The 22,130-nt window shown below is 48.0% G+C and overlaps 1 protein-coding gene across 6 annotated transcripts in view; it reads right to left on the bottom strand.

Moving 5' to 3' along the window:
* TACC2 (transforming acidic coiled-coil containing protein 2) overlaps positions 1-22,130 on the bottom strand; it is a gene marked incomplete at its 5' end in the record, with an annotated part of 174,509 nt that overhangs the window by 45,181 nt on the left and 107,198 nt on the right. For all 6 annotated transcript variants that reach the window (XM_079706374.1, XM_079706376.1, XM_079706378.1 and 3 more), the window contains one exon: positions 5,148-5,284. In XM_079706374.1, coding sequence (XP_079562500.1) covers positions 5,148-5,284 — 137 coding nt within the window. The remainder of the gene's footprint in view (positions 1-5,147; positions 5,285-22,130) is intronic.

Raw genomic sequence — 22,130 nt, 5'->3', positions numbered from 1 at the left:
GGAGATGAAAGCAAGTGACAATATGTATGGAGACTGAGTCCTGAGAGGGGAAAACAGAAGCCCCTGGGTGCAGTAAGCTCCCTTCTGGGTCAATCTGCAGACAGCAGTCCACACACGGCCACGTGGAGCACAAGTGGAGCTTCAACGAGGCCACCCTTGCCGCGGAGCAGTGAGGAAAGGTCGAGGTCAAGCAGGGCACGGGCGGCTCCGGTCACCTCCAAGGCCCCCCACACCGGCCTTCCCCGTGCTGGGCATCCTCCCAGCGACAATGGGCAAACAGCGCTTCCCCCATGGGGAACTACGTCTCCAGAGGGAGGGCAACTGTAGGATGGAAACACACCCCTGGTCTCATAGACGGGCTTCCCTCACTGACCATCTACTTGCCACCCACCTGGCAACCGCGTGGCCTACCCTCTGCCTCGGATGTACCAGCTCATCTCGCCTGCACAGAGAGCAACCTGATTTCCAAATGGAAGGGAGTCGAGAAGCGGGGATTCTGATCCCACAGCCCCTCACTTGTTTTGAGACCAAGGGCAAGGTCCAGAAGCCCCACATCTCCCTGGCAAGCAGGTGATGAAATGCCCAGTACAGGGATGCTGTGAGCACTGGGGTTCCTTCCGTTGCCTGAGATGGGATGAAACTTGCTAAGAACCTGGCACAGGACTGGCACATGGCAGACACTAAATGGAGCTATTATTTATGTGATGTTTAATTATGTCCTTCAGTGGCCAGTTCTGAGTTCTAATAATGCAGCCACTGTAGAGCAGCTATGCGTCCTGATCACAGAACCATGAAAAGTCGGAGTGGGAAGGATCTCAGAGGACTCACGGGTCACCTGCTTCATTTTACAGATAAGAAAACTGGGCTCAGAAAGTGATTCAGTTATATATATTATATATATTTTTTCTTTTTCAGATTCTTTTCCATTATAGGTTATTGCAAGACACTGAAAATTAGTTCCCTGTGCTCTACAGTAGGTCCTTGTTTAACTATTTTGTGCTCAGTAGTGAGTTTATGTTAATCCCAAACTCCTAATTTACCTCCCACTCCCCCGCTATCCCCTCTGGTAACCATAGGTTTGTTTCTTATGTCTGTGGGTCTATTTCTGTTTTGTAAATAAGTTCATTTGTATCATTTTTTTTGGATTCCACATATAAGTGATATTATATGATGTTTGCCTTTCTCTGTCTGGCTTACTTCACTTAATATGATGGTCTCTGGTGCATCCATGTTGCTGCAAATGGCATTATTTTGTTCTTTTTTAATGGCTGGGTGGTATTCCACTGTGTATATGCACTGCATCTTCTTTGTCCATTCATCTGTCGATGGACACTTGGTTTGCTTCCATGTCTTGGCTGTTGTAAATAGTGCTGCTATGAACAATGGGGTGCATGTAACTTTTCAAATTAATTTTCTCCCATTTCTTTTCAATTAAAGATGTTAATTTCACTTTTTATTTTTTAGTTAATCTGTCTATAACGTAGCAACCTAAGGTAAAATCATGTCCTCGCTGAAAATAAGATTTAATGACTAATTCACATAGGCAATTACATGTTTTTGTATCATAAGCTAAACCAACAGTTTTAACCAACGATGCAAGAATTATAAAGCCATTGAAATAAAAGCCATAAAGCCTTGAGTAACCATCCTTAGTTAGACTATGTTAATCAATGGTAAATGCTAAGAGCCTCTGGAATGTATATTTACCTCATAACTAGTAAAATCATACCATCATTAAAAAAATCTTAGGTCAGTTATTAAAAAAAATAAAAAAGAAAAAAAGAAAAAGAAAACTGGGCTCAGATAAGCCACACCCCGGCACAGCCCAGATGAGCGGCAGACACATGGTGGCCAGCCACATCTCACCCATTATCCTGTCCCCGTGCAGCACAATCATGCTGGCAGCATGCAAGGTAAGGTGACGGATTATTTTGTAAAATTAAGTTTCCAGGAGGAAAAATCATGCCTTTATTCACAGCCAAAGGTCTCGTCTATTATTTCGTGTGGTTCTTTTGGCACCTTTAGCAACATGGCAGGCACTTTGCAGAGGCAAACCAAACAGCAGATTTTCCTCTCTTGCCCTCTCTCTCCCTCGGTTCCCAGAAGGAAGCTTTCTTCTGCTGTAGCCACCTCCACAAGCAAGCACAGCGCCCCTTTAATCTGTACTGTCCCATGCTGTCCACAGAAGGGACCAGCAGACTTTTCTAATGAGTGCAACAAATCAGATGGATCTTTGTACAGCCCAAGACAGGGGGGCTTTAGGCAGACACAATCCCGACCGTAAGCATCCTTAATTGTATGATCTGCATACATTTAGCCTCACTGTAGTTTTCCAAGGAGGAGAAGCATAAAGTCAGACTCCAACCAGTGTGATCAAAAGTTTCATGGGGCTGTGACTCGTGGCAATTCACGGCTCCAGCCCCTTCCACTGGGGGTTCTCTCTTAACCCTCCATAGTGTTCATTCTTTCAAAAATTGCCATCCAAGCAAGAGGTGAGCGCTGTGCATGCGTGTGGGTGTGTGTTTAAGAATGGAGATTGTTCTCTGCTTTGTTGAAAGAGAAGTCAGGAAGAAGGAACAAAGACAGGCTGAAGAAAAGAACAGAGGTGGCAAACCAACCCCAGAAGCGATATGTGACTGGAAGTCCCACAGGACGCACACAGGCCCACAGCAATGACTGTCCTCTGGACCCTGCATGGCGCTTGGGGGTGGACCACGCACTGTCCTCGGCCTTCATTCTTCTTCTGACATCTTTCCTAAGGTATCCCACGCATGTATAGGCATGAACTTATTATACCCATAAAAAAGGATAATTTATTCTTCTTTTTTTTATGACTGTGGGCTTTTTTTTTTTTTTTTAAAGAAGATGTTGGGGGTAGGAGTTTATTAATTAATTAATTTATTTTTGCTGTGCTGGATCTTCGTTTCTGTGCGAGGGCTATCTCTAGTTGTGGCAAGCGGGGGCCACTCTTCATTGCGGTGCGCGGGCCTCTCACTATGGCGGCCTCTCTTGTTGCGGAGCACAGGCTCCAGACGCGCAGACTCAGTAGTTGTGGCTCACGGGCCTAGTTGCTCCGCGGCGTGTGGGATCCTCCCAGACCAGGGCTCGAACCCGTGTCCCCTGCATTAGCAGGCAGATTCTCAACCACTGCGCCACCAGGGAAGCCCGAAAAAAGGAAAATTTATTTTTAATTGCACATTTGACCTAAGGATTAAAATGTGTTTGTCATTCAGCCACTTTCCATTAAAACCTTGGGCGAATTTTTTATAATATTATAGGAAATGGAATTTTTACGTTCTTTAGTATATGAAAGAAAGTTGGGGTGCAAACGACTCCCTGAGAAATGTAAGCAGCTCCTCCTGCTTCTTCCCCACCTTAAAATCAAATAAATTCCAATAATTACCCTCTCAGAGCTCAGTGCCTAAACAAACTTTGCAGCATCAGGTACTACTAACTGATAAGCTGTCAAAAGGGGAGAATATGAAAACTGCATTTATCAGACACCAGCAAAGGTGTCTCTCCACTCCCCCACGGAGCACATTTGCTTAGGAACAAAGCTCCAGGAGTATCTGCCCTAAAACTATGGCCAGCTTGAAGCCAGAGCGGGTAGAAAGAATCCCATCCATTTCTTTCTAAAACCAACATTAAGGTCAAAATGGTTTTTGGTTTTGTTTTTTTTTTTGCGGTACACGGGCCTCTCACTGCTGTGGCCTCTCCCGCTGCGGAGCACAGGCTCCGGACGCGCAGGCTTAGCAGCCATGGCCCACGGGCCCAGCCGCTCCGCGGCATGTGGGATCTTCCGAGACCGGGGCCCGAACCCGTGTCCCCTGCATCGGCAGGCGGACTCTCAACCACTGCGCCACCAGGGAAGCCCCAAAATGGTTTTTTATTTTGCAGTTCACCTGGCTCCTGGCCAGGGCGAGAGTACACATGGAGGCCGGGCCGCTGGCCTGCCCCTTTTCTCCCCAACCTCCATCCCTCACCAGGGGCAGCCTCGAGCACAGGCGTGTGGACAACCCACCTGTAAGTCGCAGCCCCATCCTTGGTATCTCCTTGGCTGAAGGGTGCAAACGTGGGCACAGTCAGCCTTGGGAAGATGGGCCAGGAGATGGGGACGGGGTGGGCCCAGGAAGTGGCTGCTCCCAGGTATCCAGAACACGGTCCTGGAGGAGTTTGGCTCTGCAGACTTATCTCGCTGCGAGGGCTGTGGCCCCAGGAAGGCCAGAATGGGGCCCTCTGAAGTTCAGGGTCCAGCTGAGGCTGTCCGGCTCTGAAGACAGTACTACCTGGCCCCCTGATTGGCCTGTACGGCCATTTCTGAGACCACCTGGCCCCCTGACCAGCTTGTGAGGCCATTCCTAGCAATCCCCATCTCCTTCCAGGCCTCATGATAAACTTTAATGCTTGAGGTGGTCCCACCCCTGCTGGTGTAACTGAAGGAAGCACACAGAGGACTGCAGCCAGCTGGGCAGGCTGAAGGCTCGGACAGGAGGTCTGTCCTATCCTTCCCCATCCTCCCAACCGCAGCAGTCACCACATCTGAAAGGTACATAAAGGTCTTTGTTCTGAGTCACACTAGGGGGTGCGGGAAAGTGATAAGAAATCTGGATAATTTGAAGTTAATGAGGAATAAAGGAGTCATCCCTGCACAGATTCAGCCATCCATCATTTTTTCTTCTCACCCATTTACTAATTATCATCCCCAAGCCCACAGGGGCAACGTTTTTAATAAAAATGCAGGTTCACATGGGCGATCCAGAACCAGTACTCTTATGGGAGCAAGGGGCCGAATATCAGAATCTAAGATTGCACCAGAGAATTCCATGATCCGCACAAATCCAGTTCTGGACGTCAGCTGAAAGGCACCCAGAGTTAAATGCATGGTTTCCCCAGAGGCCTCCCCTGAACTTCTGCAAAGCAGACACAAAATAACCCACTGGATCTCAGCACCCTTAGTTTACACCACATCAAACCAAGCCCGGAGCTAAGAGGCCCCAGAGGCTGGTGACAATCTAAGGAGCTCCAGCCCCCTGGGGTGTGTGCCCTGCTCCAGCCGGGTCCCCTGAGGAGCCGCTGTTGAGCCTTCCTGGGGCTCAGCCGCAGGGCTGCCCCCAGGCCTCCCCCAGGGGCGCCTGATCCTTGGTTACCTGGTTCTTCTGGGGGAGGCGGAGCGCTGACCTCGGGTTCTGGAACGACTTCAGAGGGTGGCGGGGGTGGGGCTGGTGGAGCTTTGACGGGGGTCGTTGACTCCGGGGTCTCAAATGCTTCTTCAGAGTCAGAACTCCTGATGGAGAGAGAGGGGGAGGAGCGCAGGTTAGACAGTGGCCGGGGCTGCGTTGGCTCCAAGGGGCCAGTGCTGGGGAGCCGTGCACGGCCTAATGACCCCTCCCAGGACCGGTGCAACCAGTCTCACTGCCCAATTAAACGTCCGAGGCCAGCCGTGAGCAAAGTCACTTCACAGCGTGATTCCCAGGAGTGCTTTGCGCCCAAATGACGGAGTCTTTGAACTCAGCTCTACACGAAATACATATTTCTGGCCTTAGTGGCAAATACAAACAGTGGAATCTTTTGATTAACTTTGGCTCGCGTTATTTTGGCAACAATTCAGGCAAAATGATATGGAAGCATTCCCAGGGACACTCTGTGATGCTGTGGTTCCAACACACCCATAGGACCCTCACTCCACAAGACAAAATCTCATTAGGTCTCTCTCTCCCTCACCCCATCATTCTCTCCCACTGCCTTTCTTTCGTAGCACAAAACTTGTTATTATAGATTTAGTCACTTTCTAATCATGTTAATGATCTTTCCCTTCTATTGAGCTGAAAGGCCAAGAGGGCAGCCTGTTTTGTTTTGTTTTGTATTGTGTTTTTTTGTTTATCATTGCATCCCCAGCCTAAACCAGGAGGCGGTGAATAAACATCCGTTAAGTGAATAAATGAATGAATGACAGCTGGCAGGTCAGGTGGAGGACGTGTCAGACTAAAACACAAAGCACAGCCCCCTGCTGATCCCAAGAGTGTGAAAATGGCCGTCGCTGGTCTGCAGCAAAGTCTCCTCTCAAGGAAGATTCTTCAGCCAGAGAGATGAACCGAAACTCCACCCAGAGGACGCCCCCCACCCAGGAACAAGGGGATGCCACTCACCAAACTAAAGCCTTATCCTGGGCTCGAGAAAATCCAGAGCAGAGAGTCCTCCTCCATCACCCTGCTTCCACTGAGGACTCAATTTCAAGCCAGAAAGGATGAGGCACCCCCAAATCACTGAGCCAGGCATGTGTCCTCAGGCTGGAGGGCAGCTCCTTACGTGCTCAGGATGCACAGGGGTCCACGGTCCCAGCCCCACCACACTCTGAGGATACCAGCGTGCAAGAAGCAGCAGCATCACCTGGGCTGATTTCTGTCTCGGGATACTTTAAATAGACCAAGATGCCACTTATTTACTTGCAACAAGGAGGGTAATTATCAAGAGGGTGGATACTTAGGATCGCTGCCGGCACAAGCGACCCAGCCAGCGATTTGGCAGAAGATGTATAATCAGAGGGTGACGCATCAGGTGTGTATGGAACATGAAACGCTCACAGCGCCGAGCACCAGACTATCAAAGGACCAGTGTCCTCTGCAGAAGTCAGCATCTTCTAAAGACCATCTGCCAGCCGGCAGAGAACACCACGACAAACCAATCCCTCCACAGTCAGGCAGGACAGGAAAAAAGGGCCATTTGGTGAGTTCTCCTTCAGAAAATCTACATCGATGTTTTTACAACTTGTTTGTCAGAGACTCACTTTGTCAGAGCCAAAGATCCCCCACCCCCATCCTTTCAAGGACCCTGGCTCCTCCAACCTGCCACACAGCCCTCCAGGGACAAAGAGACGAACAGAAACATCAGAGCTGCTTTTGATGGGATCCAATGAGCCGAAGCCTGCATACTATCAAATTTCATGAGTAAAGACCAAATTCATGCAAACACGACAGAGGCCATGCTGACTTTTACAAACACACATTAATATTAACAGACTTAGCTTTTGTCAAGGGGGGAAATTTAAGATCCATGCCTGGACGACAACAGATCTAGGTGCCTGAAGTTTTGCAGAATCTGTTTACCGGTATGAAAAACACAAGGAAGTTACGCAACCGAGCATCAGAGAGAAAGAGGAGTTTGGATCTGCCTGGTGGGCCCTGGGTGTCGCCCTGGCCCCCAGCTTCGCACACGTCAGGGGCAATGTTGAAGAGATACACGGAGACAACTTGCCTCTTTCCTGAGTTTCCTTGAAGGACCTGCAGACTGGAGTCCCCACTGCCGGTCACCGTTGTCCACATCCACCGGGCCCATTCCACCGGGGGCCATGTCCACCAGGAGGCAAAAGCCATCTCCGCTGAAGAACAGCTTCTGTCGCCCAAATTCCCACCCCTAATTCCTTTGCTGGTATCTCTGGGATCTGAATCTCTTTAAGATGTCACTAAAAGGTTAGCTGCACGGCCAGCCACAAATGTTGTGAGAGCTTCCCCAGCCTCCAGCGGAGATACTGAGGGAGAGACTCTGTGCTCTTCCCATGGCTTCTGCATCCCCGGGCCCTGGCGATGTGTGGCTTTAGAGCACAAAGAGCCCCTGATCTTTCCCAAGAGCACAAGCAAGCAACAGGGAGGGCCGGACGCTTGTGGATTCAAGCTGCTGAATTCCAATGAGGTCTCCCCTGCTTGCAGCTGTCCAGCTGGCACACCTGCTCGGAAGGGACCACCGTTCCCCGCGGCCCTGTGCGGGATGCAGTGTGTGGGAAGGACAAAGGTACACCAAGCCCCTGTGTGGTTCCTTGCCTTGTTTACCGTGAACTTTTCTGCATCAAAGCATCAGAGGCTACCACGGACCCCTAGAATGCCATTCACTTCCAGCACTTCCTGCATTGTTTTCATATTTTCACTGCCTCTCCCAGGAGCTGAGAGCAAGCTAATTAGAGGAGGCGGATAGCAGCTTTTTAAGTTAGCTCTTTTCTCCCTATTCAGTTTCTCAGGGGGCTCAAAAACATTCCCAAGAGCAGGGATTTCCGCAGTCCCCCCACAGAGCCTGGACATAAAAATAAAGCAGCATTTCAGAGTCCCAATGCATAAAAGCAGTTCCCTTCGGCTGCTTGGTTATTTTTTCCTACCAAAAGAACCTGAAGTACAGGAAATTATTCTGCAAAGGCTCCACACTTTTAAAATGAAAAAGTAACTAATTTAATTTGCCAAGAAGCTGTATTAGAAAGAGAAATGTGCCATTACAGTCTGCTAAAACGACTCTAAATTGTAGGGAAATATATTCACCAGGATATGCATATCTAGGTTCTCCATAGAAGGAAATATGTAAATACATGCAAATACGAAAAGGTATATGCACTTCCATAGTGTAAAGACATACCTCTTAATGGCGAGGCATGAACTATAATGACTTTAATTCCTAGCATGAAGAGCGTTCTAATAGCTATCATATGCTGAACTCTTCGTTATGTGTCAGGCACTGGACTAGGCCATTTGTACATTTCTCTATAATTTACAAAAACATCCTGCTGCTGGAGGGCAGGCCCATTTTACAGAAGACACAACTATGGTTTAGACAGGCAAATTACTTTGCTCGAGGCCATCCAGTTAGTAAGCTAGGGAAAGCAGGGCTCAAATCTAGAACCGTCTGCCTCTAAAATCTGTGCTGTCTTACTACATCAGTGGCTTCCAAACCTTTTTAGCAACAGAACTATTTTTCCAAATGAATCTTACATGAAATTCCTATGCATAAAGAAAAGTAGTATTTCACTTATTTTGTAAGCTCAAGGTATAATATATTCTTATTATAAAGTCTATTATTGAGAACAATTAAGCTATTTTGATGAACTTGAAAATTTGACACTGAGGGTCGGGGATGCCAACTGCAGCATTAGATCTGTTGATTCCTCTCCTGGCTGAACATTATTAAGAAAAGTCCCAGGGACTTCCCTGGAGGTCCCGTGGTTAGGACTCCCTGCTTCCACTGCAGTAGGCCCAGGTGCGAGCCCTGATCGGGGAACTAGGATCCTGCAAGCTGCACAGTGCAGCCAAAAAAAAAAAAGAAAAGAAAAAAGAAAAGGCCCGATACATACCGATGAGTTAACCACAAACAACACCTGTTTTTAACAGCTTGTCCTGTGACCTTGGAACATTCTTTAATAAGGCAGACAAGACAGGAGAGCTACCTAACCAGGCAAAACCAAATTAATCTATCAGCTCAAGGCCATATGCTGGTGGCATACAACACCACACAGTGTGTGTGTACAGAGAAAGAAAGATGGAAATGTGTAACCAAGTGTGGAAAGACTGTGCTGGCTGCTGAAACCTGAAGTCTACCAAGCTCCCCAGTGTGCTGGTAAAGTTTTAAAATATCTTTTCAAATACTTTTCTCAGATCTTGGAGAATCTCTGTAGAGTGCTAAAGCCTACCAAGCACAGCTTGGAAACTTCTCCTCTGCACAACAACCAATACGGTCCCTCTACAGATGGCACATTGTCTCAAAACAGTATTTTATGGCAACTGTCCCCAAAGCAAGACAGCCGGCAGAATGTAGAACCCTGAGGCCTATTAACCTATATTTTTGATTTGGTTTAAATATGTTTGTGTTTTACTTCCATAAACTACAACAACAAAGTAGTATAAGATCAGCACTCACATAATGTAATAATAATAAAACATAGTATAATAAAGTATAGTATTAGTATAATATATAAGTAGTTAGTATAATATAATTAACATATCATAACATATACACATACATACATATATATACAAATACATGTGTGAATGTTTATCCATAAATAAAACATCAGAACCTTTTAATAGAGAAGAACTATAAATGCAGTTTTCCAGCATATCATTAAATGGTTACATTTTGCTTAAGTTTTACTAGAGCTAATTCAAGGGCTTGGGAGAATACATTTTAGAGACCACAGAATCTTCCAACTTTGAAGCTGGTAGAAAATTTAGAGACTCCTTCCTGCTCTCCAACACTCTTATCACATCTTTTCAAACAGGTGAGGAAACTGAGGCCTGGAGAGCTAAAGTGATTCCCAAGGCCACCAGCCCATTCGTGGCAGACGTTCTATAGAACTGGGCTTGCCTGCATGAAACACTGCCTCCAAATAACAGCTTTCTTTTCTAAATATAATGCCCCTCCCACTCTGGAAATCTAAAGTTACCTATACTTACAGATTACTTGATTATCAAGACACACTTTGTGCTTAAGCGTTGCTAAAGTGGAGGGGATGTTTCCACATGCGTATCAATTTCCAGATCAATTCCTCAGAATTCCAGTTTACAGTTCCCACCGTGAAAGTGATCCGGGGGACATAGGTTCTTGTCACCACCCACCAAGAGTGAAAGGACATAGTGCAGGCACTTGAGAGGTGGGGGGCTTCCCAGGACACGAGCCCCAGCCTCTGAGCTCCTCGTGGAGGGACCACCTGAGCGAGAAGTGAGCCCCTTCTCCTCCTACCCACCCCCTCCTTGAAGACAAACCAAGGGAAAGGCAGAGCGCTGGCCCAAAGCCCCGACTCAGGGAGGAGGGCTCGAATCCTCCAGGTCAGAAGACCACCGGCTCGACCAAAGACAGAGGGAGACCTTCCGGGAACGAACCTGAGCTCTCGACAGATCAGACGTCTCGTTCATCTCTGCAGCTCACGAAAAGAGTTTGATGGATTTGTGAGTGAGCAGATATCTCTGAAACTGATGTGCACTAAATTCTACTCATCAGAACATTCTGCTGTGAGAACCTTGTCAAGAAAAGCTGTCTCTGCCCCAAACACACACACACGTGCTTCTATCCTGCCTAAAACAACTTGGCCGGATTGGTCATTTTTTTGGGCCGACTGAAAAGGGTCTTTCACTTTAATTTGCCCATCCTGGATATAGAAAGGGGATTTGCTCAGCAACATCGCTCCTCAATATATAAATAAAGGGAGAGTGTGATTTCAACACAACCAAAGGCTGGCTGGGATGCTTCCTGGACTGTCAGGTGACTGAGGGGCCCACGGTCAGATGCTGTCTCTCATGAACACAGAGCCAGCTCTGGCAAGCCAGGCAGCTAGGATTTTCAGCCTGACACTCTAGGGAAAATCAACATAGATGCTAATACACGTATCCCAAGATTCTTGGCACCTAGCGTCTGTCGGGCTATAAGCCAGGTCCATTTTCAGATTCAAGTAGCTTTCATTTGGTGGCTACGTTGAGACCTCAGCAGGGTTCAGAAGGCACTGGCCATCAACACACTGGCCGCCTCTGGGTTAAGCTGCTGCCCCAGCAAGAGAAATGCAATCACAAAGAGAAAGAGTCTACATACATAGAGAACTCCCGCAGACCTGGTGACGGCCAGTTGTAAATTGACTGTAGTGGCAAGAAACAGGAACCGACTCAATAACTAAAACATGGAATTTATACAGAAAGGCTATGGTGGCTGAGGAGTCAGATTTGAAGAGACAGGGAGGAGAGTCCAATTGGCCCACCTTGGGTCGCATGCCCATCACTTAGCTAGAAGAGGGTAGGGAACCCTGATAAATAAGCAACCCATCCAGACCCAATGGAATGGGGGAGACAGAATGTCCCCCAAAGAAATCAGAAGTTGGAATGGATGGTATGCAGTCCATCAGCTCTCACGACACTATAACTACGTCACTCACTGTAACTGTGTGACCTTAGGCAAGTCACTCGACCTCCCAGGCCCTTGGATTGTTTGTCCAGTAAGTGGGGAAATAACTGTAAGGATAATGCTTCCTCCTTATTATTATGGCTCCAAGTCTGCCCTTGGCTTCTAAGCATTAGAAGTTTGGGGGAATGTGATTTGCTAGCAAGTTAAGTCTTCTATTTTATTTGGTCTCGCCTATTGAGTTGGGCATGAAAGAGAATCTGGAGGCACACACAGCATGGGATGGCTGTCTTGCCAGGTGGTCCATGGACACAAGTGCATCCAGGAGAATGTGGACACTCAGGGTCACACTGAGCTGGCCCTCATCCTTCCCTCAAGGTGCACACAACCCACGTTTGCCAGGGACAGGGGTGAGGGCTCGGTGTGGCACCACACACGTGTGTGTACGTGTGTGCCCAATGAACCCCCCCGCCACACACACACACACACACACAAACACACACACACAGAGTTAGTTCTGAAATTGACTTAACTGCAATGACACCGGAAACTTCACAAAAGAGAAGTGACTCTACTGGCTGCGGGCCTCATTGCAGGCAGTGAAGAATCAACGCTGAATGGGCTCCGGACTCATGGTTCCACAGATTTGTAATTGCATCGTGTTATGCCTTCCTGGAGAAAGGCCAGACTGAATCAAGTCTCAGCAGAAATAAAGAGAGAAGGGACCCAGATGGCCCTTTTATGTCCTGGCCTTCATGCTGATACTGATACTGATACTCCTGAAATCTCATCTTTGTAGCCTAACGGCTTGCTTGAGTAACTTATATTGGAATCTTTCAACTCAGATTCTTAAAAATCTAACTGGAAATAAGATATTTATGGATGCTAGCAAAAAAAAAGATAGGTAGATAAATAGCACCTATAAAGACTAAGTGGTAAAAGAGACAGAAAAACAACAGAAGAGGATGCAAAAACTCAAAAAGAGCAGGAATGTTTGGCCAACCACTAGGGCTTTTTCTAGCACCTGGCAAGTAACAAACCTTCCCTCAGAACCGCATACTGTTAATGAGGGTAGGTGGGTTTGCAAGTGCAGTCAGGAGAGTTCCAAGCTAAGTGGTAAGAAGAAAAACAGCAAACTAGGGACTTCCCTGGTGGCGCGGTGGCTAAGAATCCGCCTGCCAGTGCAGGGGACACGGGTTCGAGCCCTGGTCCGGGAAGATGCCACATGCCACGGAGCAACTAAGCCCCTGCGCCACAACTACTGGCCCTGCGCTCTAGAGCCCGCGAGCCGCAACTGCTGAGCCCACGTGCCACAACTACTGAAGCCCGCGCTCCTGGAGCCCATGCTCCGCAACAAGAGAAGCCACCACAGTGGAAAGTCCACGTGCCGCAACAAAGAGTAGCCCCCGCTTGCCGCAACTAGAGAAAGCCCGCTTGCAGCAATGAAGACCCAATGCAGCCAAGAATAAATAAATAAAATAAATAAATTTATAAAAATACCCGAGCAAATTAAGGAATATAGTATGAGCTTATTTGGGGTACAATAATTATATATAAACGTAAACAAATACAAATAAACACATGTATATTTACATACACATATATACCTATGTAGAGACGGTCCAGAACACAAGGAATTGAACACAGCTGGGACCTGATTAGCTGGATGTCCAGAGTGACACAATATAAGAGAAGGCGCCGACAAGCAGTTTGGAGAAAGCAGAGTGGCAGCTAGAATGCAGCCAATCCCCTCTGCACAGTTCAGGGCAGACACGCCCACGTGGGCCAGCCCCCTCCAGGCTCAGGGGTGCAGCGGGGCCACCCTCCAGGTGCTGTCACAGCCTGCAAGAAGCATCCATCCTGCATCCAAGGCTCACCTTCCACACTCAACGAGCATTCTTCTGATTTCAAGGTGGTTTTCCAGGCAGGTACCTGGGTACCAGGATGGGGGTGCCCCAAGCAGGGGCCAACATTTTACAATTAGTACCTCAGAGCTTCCTCATCCAGCCTCTCACGTGATCCTCACAACAAGGGAGGCACGTGGATTTCACTCCATGACAATTTCAGCAGGACCTGTCAGGTGCTGGGCACCTGGGCAGCTGAGTCAGACAGATCAGCTCGCCATCTCAAGAAGCTTGCGTCCTCCTGGGTCCCCAGAAGGAGAATCCAGAGCCAAGTGGCTCAGCGACTTGCCAAGGGCTCGGAGCCAATACCAGAGCACGTGTCTTCCGTCTCTTGTCCTAACCAAAGTACCATCCTCCACGTCCTAGAGGCTCCTGGACGTTGACAGGCTAGACTCTTCATCTGCAAATCAGTCTCTGGTACATTTGGGTGCTGTCAGTTTCCCAGAGCATCCTCACCTCCAAGGCAACAGATCAAACGGAATTTCTGCATCTGAGTCCACGACTGCCCGATGGGGGGTATCCAGCCAGGCCAGCCTGGGTCTCCTGCCCTCCTCACTCCCTCTCCCCTTCCTTATGGCCACACCTTAACCCCCTCCCTCATTCAACCAGTGGATGTCTAGGCACCCTGGCCCTGGCATCCCGACTACAGTGGCTTGAGGTTCTTGGAACCTACAGGGAGTGATGAGGGGAGGTCATGGGCCACCCAGACCTCTGAGGTCAAGAAAGTGGCCTCTGTTGGGGGTCAGGTCAGCCCCTGCAGTCTGTTACACTCATCAATCACATCCTGGGTAAAGGGTAATATCATCACAGAGTCAAGGGAGACTGAGGTGCTGACATCCCAGGACAGACTCCTTCAGGAGGCCACAGGATTTCGGCTTAGCAGAGAGCAGGGGCGGCTCTGGCCTTAGATTCCTGGTTGCCAAGTTCTTTAGATCCAAAGTGTCCTCACCTGAGTGTCTGTCTCTCTCTGTGTGTCTATCTCTCTGTGTCTCCATCTCTATTTGCCTCCCTCCCCTCCTGTGTGTGCGTGCATGTGTGTGTGTGCGCACGTGTATGTGTGTCCCCTCCCTTACCTCTCTATCTACCCCGCCATCCCCCTCTCTACTCAAAACAAGAAAAGGAACAGTGGAGGCTGCCCTGCTAATGTGATTCCTGCACTTTCCATCAATAATTTAAAGCTCATGCATTTTCACTTCATAAAATTCTTCATTTATAATCTTACCTTTAAAGTGGTCCTTTAAGGCTTTGCAAATTATTGTTAATAATGGCCACTGGAGAAAGGACTTGAGGGGTCTTACTGCATCAGGCATTAACATCCCTATACTCACCCCTTGTAATGTTTCACTCAGTTATAAATACACTACTGAGTCACGCTGAGAAGTCATTGTCCTTAACAAATACATATACACCTTACATGTAGATTTCAACCAGCTTGTTAAAACCTGAGCATCCCAGAAAGCATGGCGAGTTCCTTGTGAGACCCAAGCAGCTGGGATTATTAACGGAGCAGGAACCCGCAGATTCTTGTTTGTAGAAAAAGGTTTTTGTCTCCTTGGCCTTCCCTGAGTTCCAACGAGCAGACTCAAGCAGTTACGAATTAGGAAGTGAGGGAATGCAGAAACAAAGGAAAAGCGGTCAAGAAACAAGAGTTCAGCGATAAAACAGAGTCCTAGTTCCTCCTGAAGGTATCAATACAATTGGACACATGTTTTGCAGGAACCAAGACCCTCCTGGGTGGAGGATGGTGACTACACGCTGACCACAAGCACGCAGACCCCAGACTGGTTGGAACCAGAAGGTTGATGATTGAGATCCCCTAAACGTCACCCTGTCACCTCACTACCAACCAATCAAAAGAAAGTTATCCACCCTGCAGCCCTCACCCCAAATGTTGCCTTTAAAAATCCTTCCCAGACTTCCCTGGTGGCGCAGTGGTTAAGAATCTGCCTGCCAATGCAGGGGACATGGGTTTGATCCCTGGTCCGGGATGATCCCACACGCCACGGAGTAACTAAGCCCATGTGCCACAACTACTGAGCCTGCGTTCTAGAGCCTGCGAACCACAACTACTGAGCCTGCGTGCCACAACTACTGAAGCCCGCACACCTAGGGCCTGTGCTCCGCAACAAGAGAAGCCACCGCATGAGAAGCCCGTGCACCGAAACGAAGAGTAGTTCCCACTCGCCACAACTAGAGAAAGCCCGTGTGCAGCAACGAAGACCCAACGCAGCCAAAAATAAATAAATTTAAAAAAAAGAAAAAGTACCTTCTTTTAAAAAAAAGAAAAAAATCCTTCCCTGCAAACCTTTGAGGAGTTCAGGTCTTTTGAGCATGAGTTGACCATTCTCCTTGCCTGGCACGCTGCAAATAAATGCTGTACTTTCTTTTACCCCAATCCAGTGTCACTAGATTGGCTTTGCTGCAAAGCAGGTGAGCTGACCCAAGTTCAGCTCAGAAACAACACCCTCCTGGGGAAGAGAACAGTGACCTTGAGCGAGGCATCTGGAGACCCTGAGGCTTTGACAGCTGAGAACATGCTTCCAGAGTGGGTTTAGTTTTTGCTGTATTTCACTTATCTGAACCAATACGTCCCACAGCCTCTCTTGGCTAATCAGAAAGATGAATTTTCCAGAAAACCTCTTTCCCAGCTCTGCTAAGTGAATGACAGCTAAGTGAATGACAACCTGCGGTCCACTGTGGGTCTCAATGAGCCTCCATCGCGATGCTGCACACAGAAACAAGATGTACAAACCTGAACTCGGGATGTGGTGGCCAGAATACTTTTGTAAAAAAAAGTCTGACATTTAGAAAGTTTGAAAAGCTCATTTTCTACCACTGTCTGCAAACAGCGCTTCTGTATAATAAAGAAGGAGGAGGATGCCAATCTTTTGTCCCTTTCTTTCCCATCTCTTTACATGATAAAAAGGAAAAGAACAGCTTGTAAACAGGGTGCCAGTTGCAGAGAATAAGTATTGTTCAACGCCTTGAAAACATGCTTTTCCCTGAAGGCACTGCCTGCCTCAGTGTGTTATCATGCCCTCTCTCATACAAGATGCAGCGACATCAACCCAGTCTTTGACCTACTTATTAAAAATTCTGAACTGATAAAATCTAAGTGAAAGCACTTTCTTTGTGTATAAGATAGGGATTTATGATTCTGATCATTTTGTCGATGAACAGAGCACAACATTCACCAAATATACAACATGAGATCAACAGATCTGGTCCTAAAAGTCCTGCTCTGCCACCTGTGAGGCGAGCCACTTGGGGCAGTTTCTGTAACATCCCTGGGCCGCAGTTTCCCCGTCTATGCAGTGCGCATAGTAGCGAGTAACAGGCGGTGGTACCATCAGACGTATGGGGTTACTTTGAGGAGTGAGTTTATACCTGGGAAATGCCGTGCACAAGGCCAGGCAGTTCGAAGGCATTTACTCCCTCCAGTCCTTCAAGTGTTAAAATTCTACAACCAAGATTATCGTATCCATCATCTAAACATAATCAGAGAAACACTAAGCATAGTCATCTTTTCTTTAAAGCCCCCTGTAGTCAGGGGGCAGCTGTACCAACGATTCCCGAGGTTTTTACAGAGCGATGAGAAAAGAGTGTGATTTCCTTGTTCTTCTCACACACCTAGCACCAAGCCCCGCCCCCAGACATGTACTGCGAAAAGGGCTGTGGGCGAGGAATTGTAAAATTAAGCAAGAAACTTCACTCGACTCTTTACTGAATTAATTCACAGCCACTCGGAGAGAAAGTATAATCAACAAAACAGAAGTGCTGACACAGTTTGTTCCAGGCTCTGGGCGGCACTTGGAGTTTCTCTCTCTTGCGTTCCCTAGAAGGAAGGTTTCTCAGAGACAGACTTGAAGAAGGAGGAAGGAGACAGTCATCACGGAGCTGGGGAAAGAAGGTTCCAGGCAGAAAGAACCACAAGAGGAAGCACCCTGAGGTGAGAAGGAGCTTGCCAAGTGCAAGGAATGGGAGTAAGGCCCCCAGATCTTGAGAGCACAGTGGGCAGGAGGAGAAAGCTGCCTTGAGGAGCTGGAACACCAGTGGAGGGTTCTACTCGGGACAAGAGCTCGCCCTGATCTATGTTTTTATTTTTATTTTTTTTAATTAATTTATTTATTTATTTTTTGCGGTACGCGGGCCTCTCACTGTTGTGGCCTCTCCCGTTGCGGAGCACGGGCTCCGGACGCGCAGGCTCAGCGGCCATGGCTCACGGGCCCAGCCGCTCCGCGGCATGTGGGATCTTCCCGGACCGGGGCACGAACCCGTGTCCCCTGCATCGGCAGGCGGACTCTCAGCCACTGCGCCACCAGAGAAGCCCCTGATCTATGTTTTTAAAAGGTCTTTCTGGCTGCTCAGAGAACAGCAGCAGGAGCAGGAGTGGGAGCGGGGGTGGGGGCGGATGATCAGATCAGCAAGGAGACGGGAGAATCCAGAAGGGAGAAGATAAGGCTCAGACTAGTGGAGGGGCACGGACCAAGGTGGAGAGAAGCGGCCAGATTTGAGGTGTTAACATGTGATTAAGGAGCCAGCTGTCAGCGGTGGAACTGAGATTCCAAGAGCGCTTTCGAAAACTTTTAGCTACAGGCTTCCCTGGTGGCGCAGTGGTTGAGAGTCCGCCTGCCGAGGCAGGAGACATGGGTTCCTGCCCCAGTCCGGGAAGATCCCACATATCGCGGAGCGGCTGGGCCCGTGAGGCATGGCTGCTGAGCCTGTGCGTCCGGAGCCTGTGCTCCGCAATGGAAGAGGCCACGACGATAAAAGGCCCCTGGACCGCAAAAAAAAAAAAAAAAAAAGTCTTGGCTAAATATAAGCATTTATTTTTACTTGCACTATAATTGATACAAGGAAAAAAACAGTTTTTCTCGACTCCAAGAGACTCTGAATCATCTTTTACACCGGTTGATTTAATAATAACAAAAATATCGGAGTCATCATCACTGGTTTAAATAGGACAAAGCTGATAAGTAACCTCATATTTCAGTTACGTATAACAAAGCTCCAAAGAACAGATAAATTTCCCACATCAAACAGACAAACTGTCTCAAGGTTAAGGGATTTGTGACAATAAGCCAATTGGGTTAAAACAGACTCTCAGAGCTGAGCTTCTTGACAACAAACAACTCAATTTTATGATAAAAGGAACAGAACGTGGTACAAATCTGACCATAGTCACCTGGCTATTTCTATTCATCTTGTCTGCAAGCCCAGTTACTTATAAGCATGCTCCAGCCTCCAGCCTCCTTTATTTTTAGGGCAAGATGTTAAAGGCCAGCTTTGTGCTTTGTTTCTCAAATCTCTTGCATCAAAGGCTCAAAGTTCTCCATTATCTCAAGGTTCCTGCTATTTAAAAGTCATGCTTCTGGTTTCAGCTGAAAACCTTAATGTAAGATGAATTAAATAATTAGGGGCTTATCTCTTCTTTTCTTTATTTGTCACAGGACATGTGAATGGATTAAGCATGAGAGATAAGAAAAGGAAAGAATCAGGAATTTCACCTAAGTCTTTGCTCACAAAACTGGGGGAAGCACGAATGGAGAATACGATACATTTTGCCCAAAATTAAGATGGAAAAGCTCTGACTCTTGACATTCCACCCCGCACTTCCTTCAAAAACCAACACCAAAGGGTCTCATTGGCTTGGTTCAGGTAATGATGATCATCATGACCACTGAGAGAACTGGCCAGCTCGAGATCAGACTCCTGGAGGAAAACCCACCAACCAAATCCTCATTCCACAGCCTCTAAACTCAAGTAAATAGAAATCTTACAACAAAGATATCGGGGATGGAAAAAAAGCATCTCCGCCAAAGAATGCAAAAGTACTCAGATATGGAAAAAAAATCAGACACTTCCTAAGCACCATTTCAAGACGGAGGCCCCACAAACCCTCAATTTCTCCCTTAGACACTATCTTCACCTCAGGCCTTGGAAGCAATGCCTCAGAATGAGCCAGAAGGAAAGCGGGAAGGGGAGGGTATGTGTCACTCAGAACAAGGGACTCCACGGGCACAAACACTTGATTCTGAGCCCTTCATAGATGCTTGCCTGAGGGATGCCCAGAGGTGAGCTCACCCATCTTATCACAGTATATCCAGTGCTTTCCGCCTTAGGTTTTTTCCAGGTCCCAGATGAGAGAAGATGCAGACGCACTTGCTGACACATGGACACACTGTCAACGCGCAGCTTGGGGACCTCGCAGAGACGCGGAGTGCTGCTCGGTCATTTCTTCACCCCCTCTGCACACTGAGGTCTCCAGCCCAGTGCCTAGGATGCCCATGTGCACGGCTTTGGGGTGTGGCATCGGCCTCCCCAGCAGACGTGGGCTCCCTGCAGGCCGAGTGTGGCCGCTGCATCACCTTGGCCCCCAATTCTTCACATGTAGCCATCATTCTATTACTTTATTCCCTTCTATCTTACAACCTGACTGCTCCAATGTCACGGATTTTCATCCCCAATTTAATTTTTTACCAATAAAAGGTTACATCTGGGTATGGGGAAGATATTTCCCAGGGCCCCTGAGATTTGGGAAACCCATATCATCTCCTGGCAAGCCTGTATCCAAACACTCTCGCACCTTTGGTCCCTTCCACCCACCACCAGAGGCATCTAAACCCTGACTTTTAGAAGGAGTGGTCGCATTTGGAGAAGTGGGAGAAAATCAGTATCCAGGAAATTACAAATATCATGTCATGTCATGCCATGTCATAGTATATATTTTGAGCACAGATTGGGAAATATAATATGTAAACCTAAGAGAGTGAGCTTAGAGAACCGAACAGCAGTATGAAAGCACCCCCTTCCCAGCAGGCTGGTTCTGAGATTTAGCATGTTCTCTTCCACCTTCACAAGCACTGAGGGGCTTTCTTGTTGTTATGAACAGTTCAGACAAGTGATATTAATGTAGCCTACTACACAACGTACTGGCATTGCAGGGTTTTCTTCAGTAGGTTACATAGGAATTATGCTATATTCAAACAAACAAAAAACCAGAAACATTTCATATATCATTTCTTTTTGTTTTTGTTTGGTTTTTTGTTGTTGTTGTTTATACTGGGTTTTTTTTTAATTAAGACATTACTTTTTTTTTTTTCGGTGTGCGGGCCTCTCACTGCTGTGGCCTCTCCCGTTGTGGAGCACAGGCTCCAGACGTGCAGGCTCAGCGGCCATGGCTCACGGGCCTAGCCGCTCCGCGGCATGTGGGATCTTCCCAGACTGGGGCACGAACCCGTGTCCCCTGCATTGGCAGGCAGACTCTCAACCACTGCACCACCAGGGAAGCCCTAAGACGTTACTTTTTAAGAGCAGTTTAAGGTCCACAGCAAAACTGAGGAAAAGATAGAGATTTTTCATATACTTACTATTCCCTGCCTCCACACATGTATAGACTCTCCTATTACTAATATCCTCACGTAGAGTGGGACATTTGCTACAACTGATCAACATAAAATTGACACATCATAATCACTCCAAATCCATCGTCTACATTACCGTTCACTCTTGGTGTTTTACACTCTCTGGGTTTGGACAAATGTATCATGACATGTATCCATCATTATGCCATATATCATTTCTTTACATGTATTCTCTTAGGTGGAGAATTCTTCTGCAACAAGGAGGGGGATGGGGTGTTAACCCCATTTCATGGATGTCATCACTGAGGCTCTGCAAGCTGACGGTCCTGAGGGCACAGACTAAGCCGGCAATGCCTCGTGCCCAGGAACCTAGGACAGGTCTGCATTGTGTGCGGTGGTCCACTAATTGTTTTTTAAGGTGGTGTTTATTAACTTTGCACTGTTCTTGACAGTGGAGATGGGCTGCTTAGCGCTGATCTGGGCACACTCACCCCTCTTTATCTCGGGAGCGGCTGGGTCACTACATCAGCACACACACACACACCCCCACAGTGTCAATGTCACCTGACTCTCTGGTCCATGTAAAATATGCAGGTCACAGATATGGACCCATTTCACCAGCCAGAAAGACAGAGAGGAAACGGAGGACTTGCAGTCAGGAGAGAGAACACTCAGCCAGTCCACTGAATCCACGGGCAGGGCCAGGCAACAGGGACAGACTCGCACAGAGAGGGCAGACAGGAGAGAGAGACAGAGAGACAAGACAGAGACAGAGAAAGGCAGTGGGGGAGGAGTTCTGCCAGCACAGCCTCCTCCTACTGTCCTGTCTCTGGGAGCAGGTGGCTAGTGACCTCGGGGCCATGACTAAATCCCGAGGTGGCCTTGAAGGCTGGGGGCAGCCCCGGTTCTGTGCAGTCAGGTGGGTGGTAAGAGCCACGCCCTGGAGCGGGGCCAGCGTTCATGGTGTGTGGTCCACAGCGCTCTTCCCTCATCTGTTACTACAACAGCTGGGCATGAGGGACACGAGAACGAACACCTCTCCACTCCTGAAGTCCTGCTTCCTCATCCTCACAGGCAGCACCTTGAGCACCAGTCCCACCAAAGTCCACCTCGCCATCCTGACCTGGCTCTCCTTCCCAATGACCCCACCTCTGTGTAGCGCCCAGACCATCAGCAGCAAGACTCCGGGGCAAACACGGATGGAAGCTTCCAGCCACGCAGGACC

This window comes from Hyperoodon ampullatus, assembly GCF_949752795.1.
Source record: "Hyperoodon ampullatus genome assembly, chromosome: 1".
Lineage (NCBI taxonomy): Eukaryota > Metazoa > Chordata > Mammalia > Artiodactyla > Ziphiidae > Hyperoodon > Hyperoodon ampullatus.
The sequence above is the reverse complement of the archived record's forward strand: the minus strand, read 5'-3'. Positions and strand labels throughout refer to the sequence as shown.